The 22,461-nt window shown below is 35.6% G+C and overlaps 1 protein-coding gene across 1 annotated transcript; it reads right to left on the bottom strand.

The window, feature by feature from the left end:
• Positions 1–1,533: 1,533 nt before the first annotated feature.
• On the bottom strand, positions 1,534–12,387 carry LOC105798364 (uncharacterized). Its single transcript, XM_052621118.1, has 5 exons — positions 11,950–12,387; positions 11,784–11,857; positions 3,300–3,605; positions 3,125–3,208; positions 1,534–2,204 (listed from the first exon to the last, which is right to left on the bottom strand). The coding sequence occupies exons 1-5, from the start codon at positions 12,301–12,303 to the stop codon at positions 1,868–1,870; spliced, it is 1,155 nt and encodes a 384-aa protein (XP_052477078.1). The 5' UTR covers positions 12,304–12,387; the 3' UTR covers positions 1,534–1,867.
• Positions 12,388–22,461: the final 10,074 nt, after the last annotated feature.

Raw genomic sequence — 22,461 nt, 5'->3', positions numbered from 1 at the left:
ACCTAATCGACCATTGAAAACCCAAAATATATCTCAATCTCAATTATAATTACTATTTACTTTTTATTATCCACATAATTATTATGCATACCCTAAACAGGTTAGCATTTAATACATTTTTAGTGAAAATTTTTCCATGTCCGTTAATTAATTTTTTACTTTTACCTTTTTTTAATCATGATTTTTTAACTCTATTTCTGGACAAAGAACTGCAGATTCGAGCTACTACTCGACTCGGTAAGTTAAGCAGCAAGCAATAGCATAGATTGGGTGAAACAACAGGGATTATTTCACCATTGATCTCAATGCTTCAGTCACAAGATGATGAAGCCATTGAAGCTTCTCTATTGCCTCCGGTAGTGGAAGAAGCTGGGGTCATACCTGCTGCATTGTTGGACCTTTTTCGATGGCAAAATCCAGAACTGACCCAACTTATGATCGCTGCGATGTTGATCTTGCCATCTTCCACAGCTAACAAGCTGGTAATTGCTTCATTGTAGAAATCCTGAACCTGGTAAATGATGATCCAAACAATATTAGTAGCTTTAGCATGCAAGCAATTATAGATGCAATAGCTACACTTTGGAATCTGTCAATTTGTCGTCAGATAATTACATCAAAATGGCTTCTTCTGGTGTAATATATAGCTTGCTTCAGCTTATCCAGTGTTCCGAAAAGGTGAAAAGTCATCTAAGCTGACAGAAAGCAATGGCACTACTAGAAAACATTGTTTCTTCGTCAGAGGATCCAAGAAGGGACTGGTGGAGCAATTAGGGTTCTAGCGGAAGCAGTGGAAGAGGGTTCACCACAAGTGCAAAGAGCATGTCATCAGAATCCTCCGTATATGCTGGAGATGTAGTATATTGATGGAAGGTGTAATGCCAAGGCTGCTTCAACTCACAGTAGCTGGAACCTGGAGAGCTTAGAATACAGCTCGAAAGCTGTTAATTCTTCAGCAGGATTACTCAGATTACGCGTCGACAACAAGTAAACAATCAAAGCATGACATTGTAGAGCATATTATGATGGCGATGCAAGATGGAGAGAAAGTTACAGGTTCAACACTGAGGTTGGTCTTTAGGATGATAACTCTTTAGCCTATAGATTTCAGGCTCACTCAAAGGGTAATTGAAATCTCTGTAATTAAATACTGGTATTTGGTGCTGCTTAACCTGATTTTCTAACATCAGTGAATGCAAAGGCAATTAATTCAAACAGGTTATCTGCACTTTACATGAATTCGGATTTCCAACACTATCCAAACCAAAACCGCAGCAATTCAAATATAAGATATATAAGAGAATCCACCATGGATAGTAAAACTAACATCCAAATCCACAAAAATCAAATCAAATAATGTTGGATATCGATTTTTACCATCCATTGCCATCACTACGGGAAAAAAAATACTGAAATAAGAGCTTCATTACACGACCCTCCAGTAAGAGAAACAAGGCTCTCTTATAACCTGTTGAAAGAGACTCTTCTGCAAATCATTGAAAGAAAACAATATCTCCACAGAAACCAGGACTATTGTGTCAAGATGAAGCACTAAAACTCCATTCGTATAATGTTAATAAAAACAAAGTCATACATATAATGAAATATCTAACTTTGAGCAGATATCAACTGGAAAAAACCAGTGGGGGTAATATTTCATCCCTACACCAGCTAAAGTTTGGTACTTCAAATCCCTGTATAGTAAAAAGCGACTATAGTATCAATCTCCCAAACAAGTTTGTGGTTTGGAGGATTATTTTACTAACTATTTTGCCTCAGGGACCCAAAAAAGGGGTATACAACACACAAGCAAACAGTAAGACATTGGATTACAAGGATTACTTCAGCCTGACCTTCTATAATAGCTCTAAGCCACCGCAATGGTTGCAACAACTCCAACCACGGCTGCTGCTGTAAGAACGTGATGTTGCTCCCATGATTCTACCCAGCTTGTCAATTTGCACATCCCAGTCTTTCCACACACTTCTCTTGGCTCTTCACTTTTCTCTTTTTCATTTGCTTCCAAACTAGCAGTCATGCAACAGGTAAACCCATTAGCACCCTGACAACAACCATCCACATTTTCCTTTGTCTTCTGAGTAGTAGTTTCTTCGTGCTTCTCATTTTTCTTCACTTCAGTCCCATTTGGAAGCTTCTGTTCATATGTTTTATCACCTCCTTCAGTAGAAGCCCCCATTTGACCCCTGTAGATGTATGGATTATACATGTTTTCATCTTACATTTAATTGAGAAGAATATAAGTGAACTACTTACTAAGTATAACAGAAAAATATAACACTAGAAACAATTGAAAGCTTAATATGGCATATGCGATGAGTCACACAATTGACATGGAGCTTCCTACCGGCAAGGCACACTGTAAAATAAGCAGTCGTAGTGTGAACGATTTTACTAAAATCCTAACAAAAATAAGGAGCACAGAGACAGAAAAGAAAACTTTCATTAGAGCATTTTAGGCAATTTTTGTTTATACCGAACTGACCAATTAGAACGGTTGGACCAGGAACCAGCCGGGGTATTGGTCTGGAGAGGGGTTCACCGGTTGACCCATGAACCACTCAGAACTGAGCTCAAAAAACTGATTGAACCGGTTTTCACTTTTTTTAAAAATAATTTTTTATTTTTTATGAAATTTTAACAATTTATTCAATTAAACCGAATGAGCTGGTCGAATCAAAAACTGGTGGTCTGACCGGTTCAACTACCAGTCCAGTTCCGAAAACCTTGGTTTTATGAGAAACAAAATATTCAAGCACTGTGTTTGGAATCAGAATTCCAAATCTTTCTAGGCAAACTAAAGCTAAGAGCCAATTACTATTAGTTATGTGCATGAAATACTATTGGCTGCCTTGAGAGCAAGTTAAGTCAATCAATGGCTGCAGCACTAAAGAGTAATCTACAAAATCTTTCAGTGACTGAATAGCTTCCAAAATTCTGCATTTCAAGTACTTAGTGACAAAGTTGATGGGTCAAAACTTCTTCTAACACAAGTTTGAGGTAGTAAGTTCATCTCCAATAGATGAATGTACCCAGAAATAGAACAAACTGGAATACTACAGATTCAACCAACTTAAGTACAGCATAAATTAAAAAAACCACAAACCTCCAAAGGTGTTGTATTATTTCTCCTTTTGTAATTTGCTGATCAAGTAACTCAGGCACATCTTCTGGAGTAACATAGCCATACCTGCAACCATTGAAGGCAAAAGACCAATAATATAAAAATCCGTTCAACACATAGAAGCGTAATGACATAGTGATGCTGATGCTGATATTACCAGTTGCCCGTGATCTTTCCCTCAGAATCTATGCTGAAGATAATCAAGTTCCCAGCATACTTGTGCCCTCCAATGTGAGAGCAAGCACTTACAAACATCTGATCCTTCTGTCCACGCAACTCAATCTCCTCATTCAGCTTTTGAATCAGAGCTGGTCCACAAACACCACATCTCTTGTCACGATTACCATGAGCGCACGCAAAGATATATGAACCAGTCAATGTTTCCTGCACTCCAGAAGCCCATGGCTTGCCATTCACAAGCACATCCTCAACAAAACCTTCCACATCGGAGTCCGTCAAACCCCTTCCATCAATACAATAAAAGAGAATCAGCATAAAAATCCCTTCACTCATAATCTTAGCATTCTCTCATTATTTTACAAACAAAAGAAATAAAATAAAATAATAAATCTCAACTCAACTCAATAAATAAACATAAGAAAATATTACATAAACAAAACACATGTTAATCCTCATCATAGCTACAATTACAGAAGAATTGTTACATTTAACTCCAAAATCAGCCTTGAGAAAAGAGGCTATTTTACCAAAATAATTTAAAAAAATATTATATTTACAAAAATAACTCAGGTTTAAAAACAATCACCAAAATAACCTAAAAGGAACAGTAAAATTGGGTTGTGACCTGTCAATGGCCGAAATCCACTCGTATTTTGCACCCATGATTGCCTAATAATTGTGTCAGATTTAAAAAAATTTATTTTTTGGGTTTTGGCCTGTTAATGGCCGGAACCCATGTATTTTTTTAAAATTGTATACTATTGATATACGAAAAAGAAGAAAAAAAGAAAAAGGAAAAAAAATTTTTTTTTTGGGCACCCAGTACAATTTAAATTTTTTTTTTATTTTTTTTCGTGTCAGAATCAGATATCAGTATATGAAAAAAATAAAAAAAAAATTTAGGTGTTGGCCTGTCAATGGCCGGCACCCAGTATAATTTAAAATTTTTTTTTCTTTTTTTTCGTGTCAGAATCAGATATCAGATATCAGATATCAGTATACGAAAAAAGTAAAAAAAAAATTTCTTTTTTTTTCTCGTCAGAATCAAATATCAGTATACAAAAAAAGTAAAAAAAAAATTTTTTGGTGCTGGCCTGTTAATGGCCGGCACCAAATTTATCATATATATATAGGGCATTTCATCTTCCATTTTGGCTAGTTTGAAAATTTTTTTTCCCTCTGTTTAAAAGAAAGCAATTTTTTTTGAAAATGAGTTCTCAAATACTGTTTGTTTATGTTCATTTCAATGGTGAAATGATAAGTACAAATGAAGAAGGATGTGTATTTCAAAGCTGAAAAAAATAGGAATGAAATTCAACAAACAGATTTTGCTGTCGGATTTCAAACGAAAAATCAATACAAAGATAGCAAGCCGTTGCGGAAAGCAAATGTCGAGACTGCTTTATAGATTTCCGATTTCAACTGATCCGCTAAAGTTTTCAGAAATGAAGCTTGAAGATGATGATGATTTAGGTACAATGATAGCAATTTATTGCCCCCCTGGAATAGAAAATCCCAGTCCAGTTAAGTTGTTCGTGGAGATAACTGAACCGGATCCCATTCAAATGGTAATTCCAGCAAACCAGCGCTTCAGAATTGATTTTGATCTTAACGTCCCTTGGGAAGATCAGTCAGGCTTTGTACTGTCAGCGCCAACTCCAGAAAATCCAAACACTGGTGGATGTTCGTATAACACCCCATACTCGAGTCATTGTCTAGAGATCCATCCAGAGTTGTTGGCCATAGAAGATTGTGATGAAGGGTCCGATAATGATGATCGGTCCCACCGTGATCCCAACGATGATTTTAGTGACCCCGATTTAGATGATATCCCTGAAGACATAGACGAGGAAGGGTTGGTAGAGGGTGAAAATGCGAACCCCCATTCGGCTGGAAACACGGGCCCTGGTATAGTTATAAGAAATAATCCAGGAACCTTCATGAGCGTCGTGGATCCTGATGCAGCTCTTGCACGCGAGTTTTCGGAATACTCAGATATTGTGCCAACTCACTTAGTTCACAATAAATTTGACGAAGAAGAGTTGTTTATAGGGCAACAATTTGATAACAAAAAAGACTGTTTACATGCTATAAAAAACTTAGCTTGAAGTTAGGTGTGGATTATAAAATATGAAAGTCGACCTTGATCTTTATGCATAAGAGAATGTTGGAAGCGTCAAGTGGTTGTAAATGGCGTATACGAGCGCGTTAATCACGGTGACACAGATGTGGATGATAAGGAAACTAGAAGGTCCACACACATGCACGTCTGCTCGTATGTCGCAAGACCATAGAAAGTTAAATGCAACTGCATCATCCCTGTGGTGAAAGAGTCACCCACCATTTAAGTGTCGGTCCTTATTGCGGATATGCAAGCTCGATTCAAGTACAAAGTGTCGTACCGAAAGGCACGGTGGGCAAAGCAAATGGCGATGCGAGAGTTGTATGGTGACTGGGATGTGTCATACAACGAGCTTCAAGGGTGGATAGTTGGAATGCATGAATATGCGCTAGGGACAGTCACTGATTTGCAAACACTGCCATATAAAAGCCCAGACGGGGAGATATAATCGGGGAAACGAGTTTTTCACTGGTTGTTTTGGACGTTCGAGCCGTGTGTTAGGGCCTTCCCTTATTGTAAGCCAATGGTGCAGGTGGATGAGACGTGGTTGTATGGCAAATACACGCAAATCCTCCTGATTGCTGTTGCACAAGACGACAATCGACATGTACTTCCGATCGCTTTCGCCATCGTGGAGCGTGAGTGCTTCGAGTCTTGGGAATTTTTCCTCACAAATCTGCGGAGGCACGTTGTCAGAGAAGACAATATTTGTCTTATATCAGATAGATCAAAAGGATTACTTGCTGCGATAAGGCAATCAGGGGTTCCGTGTAGGTCTATTTATTGCATCTGGCATATCGCGGTAAACTTTCATAGAGATTACAAGAATAAAGATTGGAAAAAAGAACTCGTGACCATGGGTAAAAAAATTTGTTTGTATTTATTTAAAAAATTATTTTTCAAAAATTTTATTGTTTTTAATTTGGTGGAGTGAAATTAAATATGCAGCCTATGAGTTAGAGCAGAAGATTGAGCGAGAGGTTACAAAGCTTGAATCTCGGATGTCATCTTTACCAACAAATCTTGGACATGGTTAGGAAGCATGGAAAACTGGCAATGGACTCAAAGTTACGATGAAGGGTTTCGGTATGGGCAGATGACGACTAACCTCGTGGAGGCGGTCAACTCTGTATTGAGGCGCACACGCCATCTCCCGATTTTTGCTGTATTCTCGGCAACATTCTATAGGGTGGCGACATTGATGCCTAAGATGGGGTTGAAACAATCTAAGCGGTCGAGGCCGGGCGTGTATGCGTAGAGGTCGTCCAGAAAACCATGGCGGTATATAGTCGAAGGGCACAAACAATGAACGCAAAATTGTATTCGCGTGACTTGGAGACTTTCCGAGTACAGGAGTACATCGGTTGCCGTTCAGGTCTTCCACCTAGGTCGTACGCATTTGATCTGCGAAACAGGCGATGCGAGTGCGGGATATTTCAGACTCTTCGTTATCCGTGTGCGCATGTTCATGCACTGTGTGCGAGAGCAAACTTAAATGTTGAACAATTCATAGACGAGATCTACACGTTGCAACGCGCATTACGTATATGGGGGAACAAATTTCCTGTAATGCTCGATGTCTCAAACTGGGAAGTTCCATCGCCTGCTTTCGAGATGGTGCCTGACCGTAGTCTCCGCAGACATCCTAAAAGTCGACCTCAATCGTCAAGAATTCGAAATGACATGGACGTTAGGGAGACGGGTGAACGGAAATTGTGCACAGTGTGTCGAATATCCGGACACAACCGATCAACATGCCCACATCGTGTCTACGTTTCTGGTCAATCGTCTTGTAATGCTGGACTCCAAGATGATGACTGATATTTTATTAAGCGCATATTCTTGTAAAATTAAATGAGATTTAATGAAAAAAAAGGTGTTAGGTGTAGGAAAAAAAATTGAAATAGATGAGATTTAATAAAAAAAAGGTGTTAGATGTAAGAAAAAAATTGAAATTAATGAATTGAAATTTTGAAATTCAAATTTTTCACTTTTTCTTTGAATTTCAAAACAAATGAGTTTCAAATTCTCAATTTCTCAACCACGCATTACCATTGGGAAGAGCTGCCATTGCCTACCGTGGTTGAGAGTGGTGGACGAAATGGCCTATTTATAGTGGGGGACCATTTTGAAATGAAGGCAAAAGTGGAAAAAAAAATACTTTTGACAACTTTTTTTTCATTCAATTTAATTTATTTCAATGTTTGAAATTAAGGCATGCCGTAAATTGCTATAATTGTTCTGACTAATTTTTCAAATTTCATTTATTTCTATCCTATCCATCTTTGACTCACTTTTCAAATTTCATTTGTTTCTATCCAATTTATTTTGACTCACTTTTCAGAATTTTATTTAATTCAATTCAATCTCATTTATTTACTCACTTTCTTTTTCCTATTCCATTTATTTCAATCTCATTTATTTTGACAAATCCATCTCACACTCTTTTTTTTCATTCAGTCTCATTAATTTCAAATTTTTTTCCTACATCTAACACTTTTTTTCATTAAATCTCATTTAATTTTACAAGAATATGCGCTTAATAAAATATCAGTCGTCATCTTGGAGTCCAGCATTACGAGACGATTGACCAAAAACGTAGACACAATGTGGGCATGTTGATCGATTGTGTCCGGATATTCGACACACAATGCATAATTTCGGTTCACCCGTCTCCCTAACGTCCATGTCATTTCGAATTCTTGACGATTGAGGTCGACCTTTAAGATGTCTGCAGAGACTACGGTCAGGCACTATCTCGAAAGCAGGCGGTGGAACTTCCCAGTTTGAGACATTGGGCATTACAGGAAATTCGTTCCCCCATATATGTAATGCGCGTTGCAACGTATAGATATCGTCTATGAATTGTTCAACATTTAAGTTTGCTCTCGCACACGCTGCATGAACATGCGCACACGGATATCGAAGAGTCTAAAATATCCCGCACTCAAGATCGCTCGCTTCGCAGATCAATCACAGCATTTACCTAGGTGGAAGACCAACAATGAATCGATGTACTCTCAGACTGGAAAGTCTCCAAGTCACGCGAATACAATTCTACGTTCATTGTTTGTGCCCTTCGACTATATACCGCAATGGCCTTTCAGACAACCTCTACATACACGTGCCCGGCCTCGATCTGCTTAGCTTGTTTAAACCCCATCTTAGGCATCAATGTCGCCAACCTATAGAATGTTGCCGAGAATACAGCAGAAATCGGGAGATAGCGTGTGCGCCTCAATACAGAGTTGACCGCCTCCATGAGGTTAGTCGTCATCTACCCATACCGAAACCCTTCATCGTAACTTTGAGTCCATTGCCAGATTTCCATGCTCCCAACCATGTCCGAAGATTTGTTGGTAAAGATGACATCTGAGATTCAAGCTTTACGAACCTCTGCCTGAATCTTCTCGGTTCTAACTCATAGGCTGCATATTTAATTTCACTCCACCAAATTAAAAACAATAAAATTTTTGAAAAATAATTTTTTAAATAAATACAAACAAATTTTTTTACCTATGTTCACGAGTTCTTTTTTCCAATCTTTATTCTTGTAATCTCTATGAAAGTTTACCGCGATGTGCCGGATGTAATAAACAGACCTCCACGGAACCCCGATCGCCTTATCGCAGCAAGTAATCCTTTCGATCTATCTGATATAAGATAAATATTGTCTTATCTGCCAACGTGCCTCCGCAGATTTGTGAGGAAAAATTCCCAAGACTCGAAGCACTCACGTACTACAATGGCGAAAGCAATCGGAAGTACATTTCGATTGCCGTCTTGTGCAACAAAAATCAGGAGGATTTGCGTGTATTTGCCATACAACCACGTCCCATCCACCTGCACCATTGGCTTGCAATAAGGGAAGGCCCTAACACATGGCTCGAACGTCCAAAACAACCGGTGAAAAACTCATTTCCCCGATTGTATCTCTCTATCAGGGTTTTTATATGGCAGTGTTTGCAAATCAGTGACTGTCCCCGGCACATACTCATGTATTCTAGCTATCCATCCTTGAAGCTCGTTGTGTGACACATCCCACTCACCATACAACTCTCGCATCGCCATTTGCTTTGCCCACCATGCCTTTCGGTATGACACTTTGTACTTGAATCAAGCTTGCATATCCGCAATAAGGACCGACACTTGAATGGTGGGTGACTCTTTCACCAAAGGGATGATGCAGTTGCATATAGTTTTTGCATCTAACTTTCTATGGTCTTGCGACATACGAGCAGACGTGCATGTGTGTGGACCTTCTAGTTTCCTTATCATCCACATCTGTGTCCGCTGCATTAACGCGGCTCGGACACGCCATTTACAACCACTTGACGCTTTCCAATACTCTCCTGCGTACAAAGACTGCGTCGACTTCATTACTTTATAATCCACACCTAACTTCAAGCTAAGTTTTTTTATAGCATGTAAACAATCTTTTTTGTTATCAAATTGTTGCCCTATAAACAACTCTTCTTCGTCAAATTCATTGTGAACTAAGTGAGTCAAGACAATATCCGGTATTCGAGAACTCGCGTGCAATAGCTGCATCAGGATCCACGTCGCTCATGAAGGTTTCTGGATTATTTCTTATAACTATACCAGGGCCCGTGTTTCCAGCCGAATGAGGGTTCGCATTTTCACCCTCTACCGGCCCTTCCTCGTCTATGTTTTCAAGGATATCATCCAAATTGGGGTCATTAAAATCATCGTTGGGATCACGGTGGGACTGATCGTTATTATCGGACCCTTCATCACAATCTTTTATGGTGGCCAACAACTCTGGATGGATCTCTAGACAATGACTCGAGTATGGGGTGTTATACGAACATCCACCAGTGTTTGGATTTTCGGGAGTTGGCGCTGACAGTACAAAGCTTGACTGATCTTCCCAAGAGACGTTAAGATCAAAATCAATTTCGGAGCGCTGGCTTGCTGGGATTACCATTTGAATGGGATCCGATTCAGTTATCTCCGCGAACAACTCAACTGGACTGAGATTTTCTATTCCAGGGGGCAATAAATTGCTATCATTGTACCTAAATCATCATCATCTTCAAGCTCCATTTCTGAGAACTTTAGCGGATCAGTTGAAATCGAAAATCTATAAAACAGTCTCGACATTTGCTTTCCGCAACGGCTTGCTATCTTTGTACTGATTTTTCGTTTGAAATCCGACAGCGAAATCTGTTTGTTGAATCTCATTCCTATTTTTTTTCGGTTTTGAAATATACATCCTTCTTCATTTGTATTTATCATTTCACCATTGAAATAAACATAAACAAACAGTATTTGAGAACTTATTTTAAAAAAAATTGCTTTCTTTTAAACAGAGGAAAAAAAAACTTTTCAAACTAGACAAAATGGAAGATGAAATGCCCTGTATATATATATGATAAATTTGGTGCCGGCCATTGACAGGCCAGCATCTAAATTTTTTTTTACTTTTTTCGTATACTGATATCTGAGTCTGACGCGAAAAAAAAGAAATTTTTTTTAAAAATTGTACTCAGGCCAACACCCAAAAAAATTTTATTTTTATTTTTTTGTGTACTGATATCTGATTCTGACATGAAAAAAAAAGAATTTTTTTTTAAATTGTCTTGAGTGCTTACCATTGACAAAGCCAAAGACCAAATTTTTTTCTTTTACTTTTTCAGATATTGATATCTCATTCTGACACGAAAAAAAAATTATTTTTTTAATTGTTCGGTGCTTGGTCATTGTGAGCCAAAGACCAAATTTTTTTCCTTTTTCTTTTTTTTTTTCCTTTTTCGTATATCAATATTATACAATTTAAAAAAAATACATGGGTTCCGGCTATTGACAGGGCAAAACCCAAAAAATTAATTTTTTTAAGTCTGACACAATTATTAGGCAATCATGGGTAGAAAATACGAGTGGATTCCAGCCATTGACAGGCCACAACCCAATTTTACTGTTCCTTTTAAGTTATTTTAGTGATTATTTTTAAACCGAAGTTATTTTTGTAAATATAATAATTTTTGGACTTTGGCACATGTTTTTTTTTTATATACTGACATATGCCCATTAAACTAAATATTTAATCATAATTCAAAAATGCTAATTTCCTGATTTACAGTTAGATGACCACATGAAAAATATTTCTAGAAAGTAGTTCCATTAAGAAAAATTTTAGCAGATTCTTACTCAACATCTGAAAGAAAAATAGATTCATACCCTATAAATTACAAAATGTAAAGTTCAGCTCCATCTTTTGTAAGTTTTACAGCATCCGATCTAGTAAAAGGAAATTCAACAGCATTTAGAAAGAAATTTATTATAATAAAGAAAAAGGTGCAAAAAAGGAAAGCTTACTTGTATTTGATCATTTCAGGGAAAACTAACACATCTCCGTCAGATTCCGCTCCTTCAATAACCGTCAACAGTGTCTATATCGGAAAAGAAAAATATAGAACTACGATTAAGTGACAATTTTAAACCTTAAAAGTAAACGAGAGCTGATAGAACGAAACGAACTTACCTTGACTGGGATGTCGTTTTTGCGAGACTTAAGAGCGGAGGAGAGGAGATTAGGGAGGCCGCCCTCTTCGACACGGGAAGCCCAATCGTTATACGACTTATGGCGGAGGAACAAGTGGCGGTCGTACGGGTTGACGGTGCCGGCAAGGTTACTGGAGTACATCTCATCGCGCGTGAAACCGAACTTCCCCGCATCTTCGGAGGAAACAGCTGAGAGGTTGCTTGGATCCGCCATCGAAAAAAGGTTTTGGAGTAAAAGATATGGAGGAGTCGCCAGTGAGGAGCTGAAGGGAGCGGGAGGGTGAGCAAAGCGCGTGAGGAGATATTTTGAAAGGAATACGAAATGGAAATGCATGGAAATACGCGCGGATTGAGATTGGAGGATAAGATTTACTGGTGTTATGGCTATCGAAGGTTCTCTTGAGTTTCTGGCTTAAATCTAAAATTAGCCCTTACATTATACTTTTTTTCCATTTACCTACAAATTTTTTGTCAAAAGTATTATTTCGTCTAATTTTACACCAAAATAAAATTTCAGCCATAAGAACATGACATGTGTCACGTTTTTATTGGATTTTGTACCTTTTTTATATAAAATGAGATGAAATTGATAATTTATGTACCACTTTCCAAAAAAAAAAAAAACTTTAGATACCTAATTGAAAAATGATATAATTAAGGGGTCAATTTTGTAATTAAACTTATTTTTGAAACTACTTCACAGTTATTGCATCATTCATGACAGAGTAAATTAATCCACATTATATTCTAGTTTTGGTGTTAACTTTATAAACTTCGAGGGTAAACAGAAAATCAAAGAAAACAAGTTTTATTGATGGAAGTTGTCACAGGATCTGGATCAAAGGATGACGAATGTGTGATGGTGGAGTCAGACATGGGAGATCTAACTAGTCTAGCTTTAGATCTTAGGGAGGGCATCGATAAAGGGAAGGTCGATAGGTTTGGAGGGACTTTTTGCAAGAGGAGTAGTAGACTTCTTTTAGGGTTATATTGATTAGTAATTCGAGATCTAACAAGAGGAAGAATGTCGCTTTCAAGGTGGAAGACATAGACCTTGGGGACCGTCATATAATCATAGGTTTAGCCGAGGGAGTGCCCTCAATCCATTTTTCCAAACATGTGCATAGTCTTATTGGTGCTACTATGTCAAAGATTATGGTCATCAAATTATTAGGACATAGAATTGGTTTTGATGTGCTCCTCAATAAGATTTAAGTTCTTTGAAAGTTAATGAGTGCAATTCAATTGATGGATTTAGTGAATGATTACTATCTTGTCAAATTTCAGAATGACAAGGACTATACAAATGCTCTTACAGATGGACCTTAGGTTATCTTTGGTCAGTATTTAACGATTCAATCTTGGTCGTCATTTTTTTCTACTAAAGACCTTATCTCGAGGAACGTTATAGCATGGATTAAATTTCTAAGATTTTTCAATGCTATGTACAAATGAAGAATTCTTATCGCTATTAGATCGACTATTGGGAAGGTCATTAAAATTGACTATAACACAAATAGCGAGGTTTAGGGTCATTTTGCTAGAATGACTGTGAGCATTGATTTGAAAAGTCCGTTAATTTCTAAGAAGGAGGTGGAGGAGAAAATCCAATGTGTTTAATATGAATTGTTGCCTTTGATTTGTTTTCAATGTGTTTGTTATGGTCATGTGAAGGATTCTTGTAGTCAATTACAGACAGAGGACTGTACCTCTGTAGGTGTTCTATCGAATTCAAAGTTAATGGAAAAGATGGCGTCCTAGAATTTCGAGAGTTGGATGATTGTAGAACATAAGACTCAGAGAAATTTTAGGAAGGAGATTCTCTGTGACACCCTATACTTAACTCAGTCACCTGATCCAAATGCGTGACATCATATTACGTTGCCGAAGCAACTCAGACTAACTTGATATCATTTTACTATCTAACATACAAACAAATACATCACGTATAATTTCAATTAAATCACATATACATGTTCAATGAATGTCAATTGATCTAGTTTAAAGTATTTAGCAGTTGTACGAGGTCAAATACAAAGTTAGGACTCAAATCCAAACTCATTTATCCAAATTCTACGGGGGTCTCGAGACATGGCCATCATGTCTCGGGACATGGTGAATTTTATTTTTATTTTGATTTGATGTTGATGTGTCTCGAGACATAAGGACTTAGGCCCTAATGTCTGAAACACAGATCCTTTGTTTCAAATCTCTAATTTCGATGTTTTATCATCTTGATACATAGGTCATTGTGTCTCGAGACTTGTATCATGATATCTTAAGACTTGCTTGGTAAGTCTCGAGATATGTACCAAGAAATGCACGATTTGGTCATTTTGTTCTTGGGATCTTGAGACATGGTCATTATGTCTCGAGACACTAATGTAATATGGCATAAAATGAACATTTAAATGTATTCAAACATTAACCAATTTATACCTAACATAAGCAAACTTCATACCAATTTCATATGCATTAATTTAACAAACATTGGAAAAACTTAACAATCAAGTCACCTCAATCTAATGTTGTTAAATAAATGGCTTAATACTTATAACCATGTATACTTATTCATTACTTAAGCATTAAATTCAACAAAAGAAACCTTATAGGTCCATAGTCAACCAAAGCATGCTAAATTGACCAAAACAATATTGAACCACCACAAACAACCTAGGTACATGTCGTTAACCATTTTTAAACGAAGGAATATAAACTTGACTTGAGCTGAGTTGAGTTACTGACCTTGGATGTTTTACGAATTTTGTATACTAAAAACATGTCTGAAGCATGCGCACTGAAACAAACACAATCGTATGCAATACTCAGTGACACTAACATAATTAGAAATTAATATATAAATAACATGAAATCAAATTGAATAGCAAAGTTGGAAATCATTATATCACATATTAATAAGTTTTGTTTTAGTATCTCAATTCATATAGCATTCCATATTGTCCATCTATTAGATCACTCTCAGGGTATTCATTTTACACAATAAAAAATCAAGAATATCAACGCACCCTTAGGGTATTAGCGTCTCATTTCATATAACATGAATTGATCTTTATATCTATTGTCACACCTCAAAAATGGCAAATCCAAAAAGATGAGTAAATATGTATGTAAATTGTTTTGGCACTGTGGTAGTATAACCTGCCACCCTGCTAACTTACTGGTAATTTAGACTATTAGCACATACTAGCATTAAAGTATCCGCACGTTAGCGGTATCTGAGGATTTAGTTACAGGGTACCTTCAAGTGAGGAAATGGTACACTTAAGAAAGAGTGCGCCCCAGATTTTTGGCTGAGCACTAAGAGCTTATCAAATGTATGATAAAGTTGTAGGAGATTTGATTGTCTTTAAGACCACATCATACACAAGTCACTATCAAGGTATAGTGTGCCCGATTTACACGAGTACTATTTTAGTTGGTTTTCGTAACGGGATTAATTGGGAGTCAATTAGATTGATTAGACCCTCTCAATGGCTGGTCAAACAATAACAAAGATTTTCATCAAATTCTCTTTACCTTCCCCCGGATTTTTGTGAGAAAATCAAGAGATTTGGTTTAAGTAAGCATTGTCACTTGTCAAAGTCCACAGTAGGGGGACAAAGAGTTTATATCTGGTGAATAGGGAAGACCTTCCAGGTGGTTTTCTTTCTACTCTACATTCTCGTCATTCTTTCTAACCTAAATGTTCTTTTTTTCTTCATTAAAATATAACTAAGACTTTATTTAATCAATAAGGGATTCAACCTTCTGGTAAGTCTTATAGCCCTGTGTGTTATGATTGTTGATGAGTAAGGATGTTAAATGGTGTAAGAACAATAGGGTGTGAGTGAAAGGCCTTGTATGAGGGTCGCACATAGTTGAAATGTTAGTAAACTATCTATAAATAGGGATTCTAATGAAAATTTCATGATCTTGTAAGCAGTTGTTGCTACCAGATCGAGACAAACGATCGAAATAGAAGCTTTAGATTGAGAAAAAGGTAGGTCTCTGGTGAGTCTCTAGACCCGTCACTTGCATGTTGTATTATAATGATTCTCTGTATACGTCTATATAAATGAGAGTATCTTCTTGAGGAGTTGCAGTTAGTATGTATTTTTGTGTTTTTCTATGAAGCATCAGTATGTATGTTCTGAAGTGTACAATGTGATGCATAAATGTGACGATGCGTGGTAAGCATGCATGGGAAATTATATGTTAAGAAGTGTAATTCTGTTAAGAGTATGAGTGAAATTTGAGTTATGCATGACAAAGTATGGTTGGCGATAAGGGGGTTCAGATGGAGTGTCGGGAAAATATGTGATATGATAATAAACCCCGTGGTGGTGCTTGATAACATCCGTAGGGACAGTAAACTCGAGATAAGGCCAGCATGGCAGATATGTGTAAAGACCATGGTCATGGCACATTCTGGGAATGGCAAATGAGCCGCATTAGTCTACTAGGGGTTTTTTTGTATCTTAGGGGCGGTGATGGGCAAACCTTAAGTAATGTTGATATCAAGCACAACGATTTATGTGGTGCCTTTGTGGTGAGTCACTTGTAAAGCCTTTGTGGCGATTTATTTGGAAAGCCTTTGTGGCAAGTCACTTGTAAAGCCTTTGTGGCGATTTATTTAGGAAGCCTTTGTGGCAGGTTACCTGTAAAGTCTTTGAGGAAGGTTACCTATAAAGGCTATGTGGCATAATGACTAGAAAGCCTGTTAGGCAAATTCTGTAATGCCTAAGTACTGAGTTGTTAGTCCCCCTTTGTGGTGAGATCTGGGTATGTATTTGAGGCATTTTCTGAAAAATTCTTCGACAGTGCACTCGAGTAATGAATCTTTCATAGTAACTTGCTAGGTTAGAAAGAGAGCTTGGCATATATGTAATTATGGGTGGTGTAAGTGTCCGCCAAATCTGGAAGTTTTCCTATTTTGTATTGAAGTTATCTGAATTTTTATTAGGTGATCTAAAATATTACCTTTATCAAACCAAGTTCATTGTTTGGGTTGACGTGAAGTTACGACATGACTAGTATGCAGACAACTGCCAAAGCAGTGTATGAGTTCATCAAGAGTAGTGTCCGTAGGTATATCATTCTGGGAAATGTATCCAATATCTATCTTCAAGTGATTAAGAAATGGGATTCGCTATAAGGTGAGGAGTTTGTAATCTGCCAATCGAGCAGAACATGTACAAGGTGGTCAAGTTAGAGGTTAGCATATAGTTATCCGCTAGGAATCAGAAAAGTATCCTTCAAAACTTGAAAGGAAGCTTAGATTTCTTAAGTCGAGGAATTCGGCATCATCGTTTAAAGGTAACAATGGTTGAGATCCACTAAGTTCTGTTGAACTTACAAGCGTTTATTTGTAATGCAAGTTTTTGGAATTGAACCAGTGCGATACGAGGGACCAAGTTAAGAATGCGCCACGGTGGCAGTTTGAAGAGCGATATTATGTATACAGAGAGGCACTCTTGGGAACATAGAGAATAGTCCTCTATGTAATAAATATGTCTATTTTGTTATAAAATAAAGAGAGATGGGAAGAATAAAGAACAAAGAAAATATGAAAGAAATAGAGAATGCACTTTATTAATCAAAGGGATGATTACAATGCTTCATCAGAGTCTCTATTTATAGGCATAAGAAGAATAAAAAAAGTAGAGATCTAATTCTAATAACTATTAGAATTTAAAGTACATCAAAACTTTATCTTGATCATGATGGGCATCCACTTAATAAGATATTCATAACACTCCCTCTTGGATCCATTGGTAGATAATATGCCTCGTTAAAACCTTATTAGGAAAAACCCTGTGGGATAAAACCTAATGAAGGAAAAAGAGTACACAACCTTCTATTACAAGTTGCCTCATTAAAAACCTTTACCAGGAAAACCCAATGGGACAAAACCTTGGTTAAAGGAAAATAGTACAACTTATCTTAGACTCCCCCTGATGGCAACATTACATTACATCTTTGAGTTGACACATTCCAATCTTGTGCAGTAGTCTTTCAAATGTTGAAGTTGGCAACGCCTTAGTAAAAAATATGCTAAATTATCACTAGAACGAATTTGTTGAACATTTATATCATCTATTTTCTCAAGATCATGGGTGAAGAATAATTTTGGTGAAATATGTTTCGTTCTATCACCTTTGATGTAACCACCCTTCAATTGTGCTATACATATTACATTATCTTCATATAAGATATTTAGAAACTTTTCCTATAAAGGAAAATTACATATCTTCTGGATATGTTGGGTCAATAACCTTATCCAAACACATTCTTGACGCGCCTAATGCATTGCAATTATTTCTGCATGATTTGAAGAAGCAACAGGTAATGTTTGCTTTGTCGAACGCCATGATATGGTAGTACCCCCACATGTAAATAAATATCTTGTTTGAGATCAACCTTTATGTAGATATGATAAGTATCCAGCATTAGCATAGCCAACTAATAGGGATTTTGAATCATTTGAATAAAATAACCCCATATCAATGGTCCCTCTAAAATATCTAAATACATATTTAATTTCATTCCAATGTCTACGTGTTGGAGAAGAACTAAATCTTGTTAACAAGTTTACAGTGAAAGCTATATCGGGTCTTGTGTTGTTTGTAAGATACATCAATGCCCCTATGACACTTAGATATGGTAATTCAGGACCAAGAAACTCTTCATCATTCTCACAAGAAAAAAATTGATCTTTAGTCACATCTAACGATTGTACAACCATCAGAGTACTCAATGGGTGTGCTTTACCCATGTTAAATTTCTTTAATATCTTTTTCATATAAGTTGATTAATGAACATTAATTTCATCTTTTAAATGCTCGATTTGTAAGCCAAGATAAAACTTTATTTTTCCAAGATTTTTCATCTCAAATGCTTTCTTTAAACAATTTATTGTATTTTGAAACTCTTCAGGAGTTCCAATAATATTTAGATCATCAACATAAACAACAATTATCACTAAATCTAATCCAAACCTTTTATAAAGACACATGGAAAAATTGAATAATTTTTGTAACCTTCTTTTAACAAGTATTCACTAAGACGATTGGACCACATACGTCCAGATTGTTTTAATCCATATAAACTTTTCTTTAATCTGATCAAGCAATTTTCTCAAGAAACTCTATATCTTTTTGGGATTTTAAATCCTTTAGGGATTTTCATATAAATTTCCATATCAAATGTACCATTAAATGTATATTAATTTTTTCACATATTGCCGGACTAATAAGATATCTAAAAGTGATTGCATCCACCACAGGAGAATATGTCTATTCATAATCAAAGTCGGGCCTTTGTGAAAATCCTTGTGCTACAAGGTGAGCTTTATATCTTATGACTTCATCAATTTCATTTTGTTTTCGCATAAATACCCATTTATATCCTACCGGCTTTACACCTTTAGGTGTTCAGACTACAGGTCCAAAAACTTTACGTTTAGAAAGTGAATTCAATTATGCTTGAATAGCATCTTTGCATTTTGACCATTTTTTTGCATTCATTAGTAGATTTAGGCTCAGGATTCTCATTTTCTTTTGTTATTTCAATAGCAACATTATAAGCAAAATTGTTGTCGACAACTACATTTTTTTCGATTCCATCTTTTTCTCGTATTGACATAACTTATCGAGATCTCTTTATTTTCATCATTTTCATTTTCACTTTTAGGTACCTGAATCTCTTCTTGAGTTTTATAATTAGTTATGTCATGGGTCTCTTTAGGAACCCCCACCTACACTATATGACCATCTTGAATGCTTGCTCCCTTTTTTTACGAGGATTTTTAGCTTTGGAATCGACCGGTCTTTCACGCTTCAGGCATAGATTACTTTCTTTTTCACTAACAGTTTGCCCTATTAGGACATCAATTTGTATTGGAGCATTTTCAGCTGGTATGTGAGATTTAATGAATCTAGCAGTTGATTTGTAAAATGATTTATCTGTTGAACTTCTGGTTCATATTGCTTTATATGAGGATCTTAGACATTGATAATTCATTTCAAGTACTTTATTAATCCAACTTTTTATTTTCTCTCCCTAATGTTGGGAAAACTGACAACTCATGTCATAACCAAATATCGAATTAATAGCTCAAAAATATTATAATGAGACTCATATAAATATAGATTCCCAATCCCTTATGATGACTCATTTTTGTGCATTGTGGTGGAGCAACTGGAACATATACCACACATCCAAAAATTATAAGATGAGAAATATTTGACTTTTGACTAAAAATCAATTGTAATGGGGAGTATTTATTATTTATTGGCTTGATGCATACAACATGTAAATCAATACAATCTCATGCTGAAATAGAAATTTTTGTTCTCATAAGTAATGATTTAGCTATTAGTTGGAGGCATTTGATAAACAATTCAGCTAAATCATTTTGTGTGTGAACATGAGCTACAGGATGTTCAACTTTTATCCCAATTGACATACAATAATCATTGAAAACTTGGGATGTAAACTTATCAACATTAGCAAGATGAATTGTTTTAATTGCACAATCTGAAATTTATTATTTAAACAAGCAATCTTGCAAACGACAGGTTGCGAGTTGATAACGCATGTGATTATTTGGTAGATGCATCTACCAAAATCATATAATATCAAAACCATCCACATGGTGGACGAATGGGCCCATATTCATTTTAGAAGTGCAAGACATTAAATCTCAACTTTAGCTAGTGAGTTTCTAAGAATCAATTTTCATTAAGAACAAACAACAAATAAGAATTCTTTAAATTAAAGAATCTTCTGGTTCTTTAATGAATGGCCATATAAATTCTCAATTAATTTTTGCATCATATATGATTCAGGATGGTCTAACTGGTCACGCCAAGTAGTAAATGCATTTGTATTAGTAAACTTCTGGTTTACTTTAACATGTTTTTCAGTTGTACTAATAATTTAAATATAAATGTTGACAATTGATAATTTTATTGTCATTTTTTATTTTGTATCCACATATAAATGCTATTGTAACATTTACTACTAGAAATGTCTAAATCAATGTGAAGTCTATAATGCCACTAAGTCAATAAATAAATATAATTTTCAAACAATTATATGTAATATTCGCTTTAGGGAATATGTTAGAATCTTCAAATATAAGACATTTGGTGCGGTGGTATGATTCTCGCTTAGAGTAAATCCCGAGTTCAATTCAAAATATAAATAACTCAATCCTTTTTGATTCATATGAAATATAATCTTTTCTTCATTCACAATCTCAATATGAGATCCATTACAAATATCTTTTAAAAATAATGCATTAACCATCACAGCTTTGTGCTTTTAGATATTGATATATTAGCTCTTTTGGAGCTTTCAACTAATTTTGTACTATCAAATATTGGAATAATATTTTTTTATTTTAGTACCAAATAAGATAAATATATTCTATTTCTAATGAAAAAATTCATTACTACGTTCTCATATCCTTCCTTAAAGAATATTAACAGAGACAAAATATTTGGGCATACACCACATATGTGACCAATAATCTTTCTTATCACATTTATAACATAAGTTATCTTTACCCTTTGAAAAGTTATCTTGAGAACTCTCATTGTTCTCTTATTTATTACTATGTTCTCACTTTTAGTAGTCCATAAGTATATCTTTTATTTTCTTTATGTTTACATTCACTTGGGAATGCAACAAATCTAGTAGGATGAACTTATAAACATCCCAATAGATTCTTTATTTCATAATCACCATCGCAACACATGCGTGAGATTTCAAATCAAAATCTATCTATTCATATTGTCATGATTAGTCTCCAATTATAATAAACATGATATACTAAATAAAATATAGTAAAATATACTTGAAGATCTTTAACATCATCTTCATCACCTTTACAAATCTATTCTTTACCCATGCTTGTACAATTATAGATCAAAGATCGGGAAAAAGAACCACAATCTATTCTGAGATTGAATATTTCAACATCCTGAAGATGAAGTTGAAATGGAGAAACTTTAAAGTGAAAATGAATTTGATTTGTGCGACGACTTCGAAAGATTTTGAAAAAATGGAGAATCATCATGCTGATAACGTGTTATAAAATAAAGAGAGATAGGAAAAATAAAGAATAAAGAAAATATGAAAGCAATAGAGAATGTACTTTATTAATCTAAGGGATGATTACAATGCTTCATCGAGTCTCTATTTATAGGCATAAGAAGTATAAAAGAAAAGAGATCTAATTCTAATAACTATTAGAATTTAAAGTACATTAAAACTTTATCTTGATCATGATGGACATCCACTTAATAAGATATTCATAACATGTTTCACTAAAGATTTAAGCCATAATGCTTTATACTACTTTTAAGAGTTTGTTATAATTAATAAACGTTTCATTCAAATCTTTGACTTAGAAAAGATTATAAAGAAATAAGAAGTACATCCATATAGTTTTCATCGGTGGTAAAATTTTGTTAATTATTTAAGT

This window comes from Gossypium raimondii, chromosome 9 (assembly GCF_025698545.1).
Source record: "Gossypium raimondii isolate GPD5lz chromosome 9, ASM2569854v1, whole genome shotgun sequence".
NCBI classification, from domain to species: domain Eukaryota; kingdom Viridiplantae; phylum Streptophyta; class Magnoliopsida; order Malvales; family Malvaceae; genus Gossypium; species Gossypium raimondii.
Note: the sequence above shows the minus strand (reverse complement) of the source record. Positions and strands in the feature narration are given on the sequence as shown.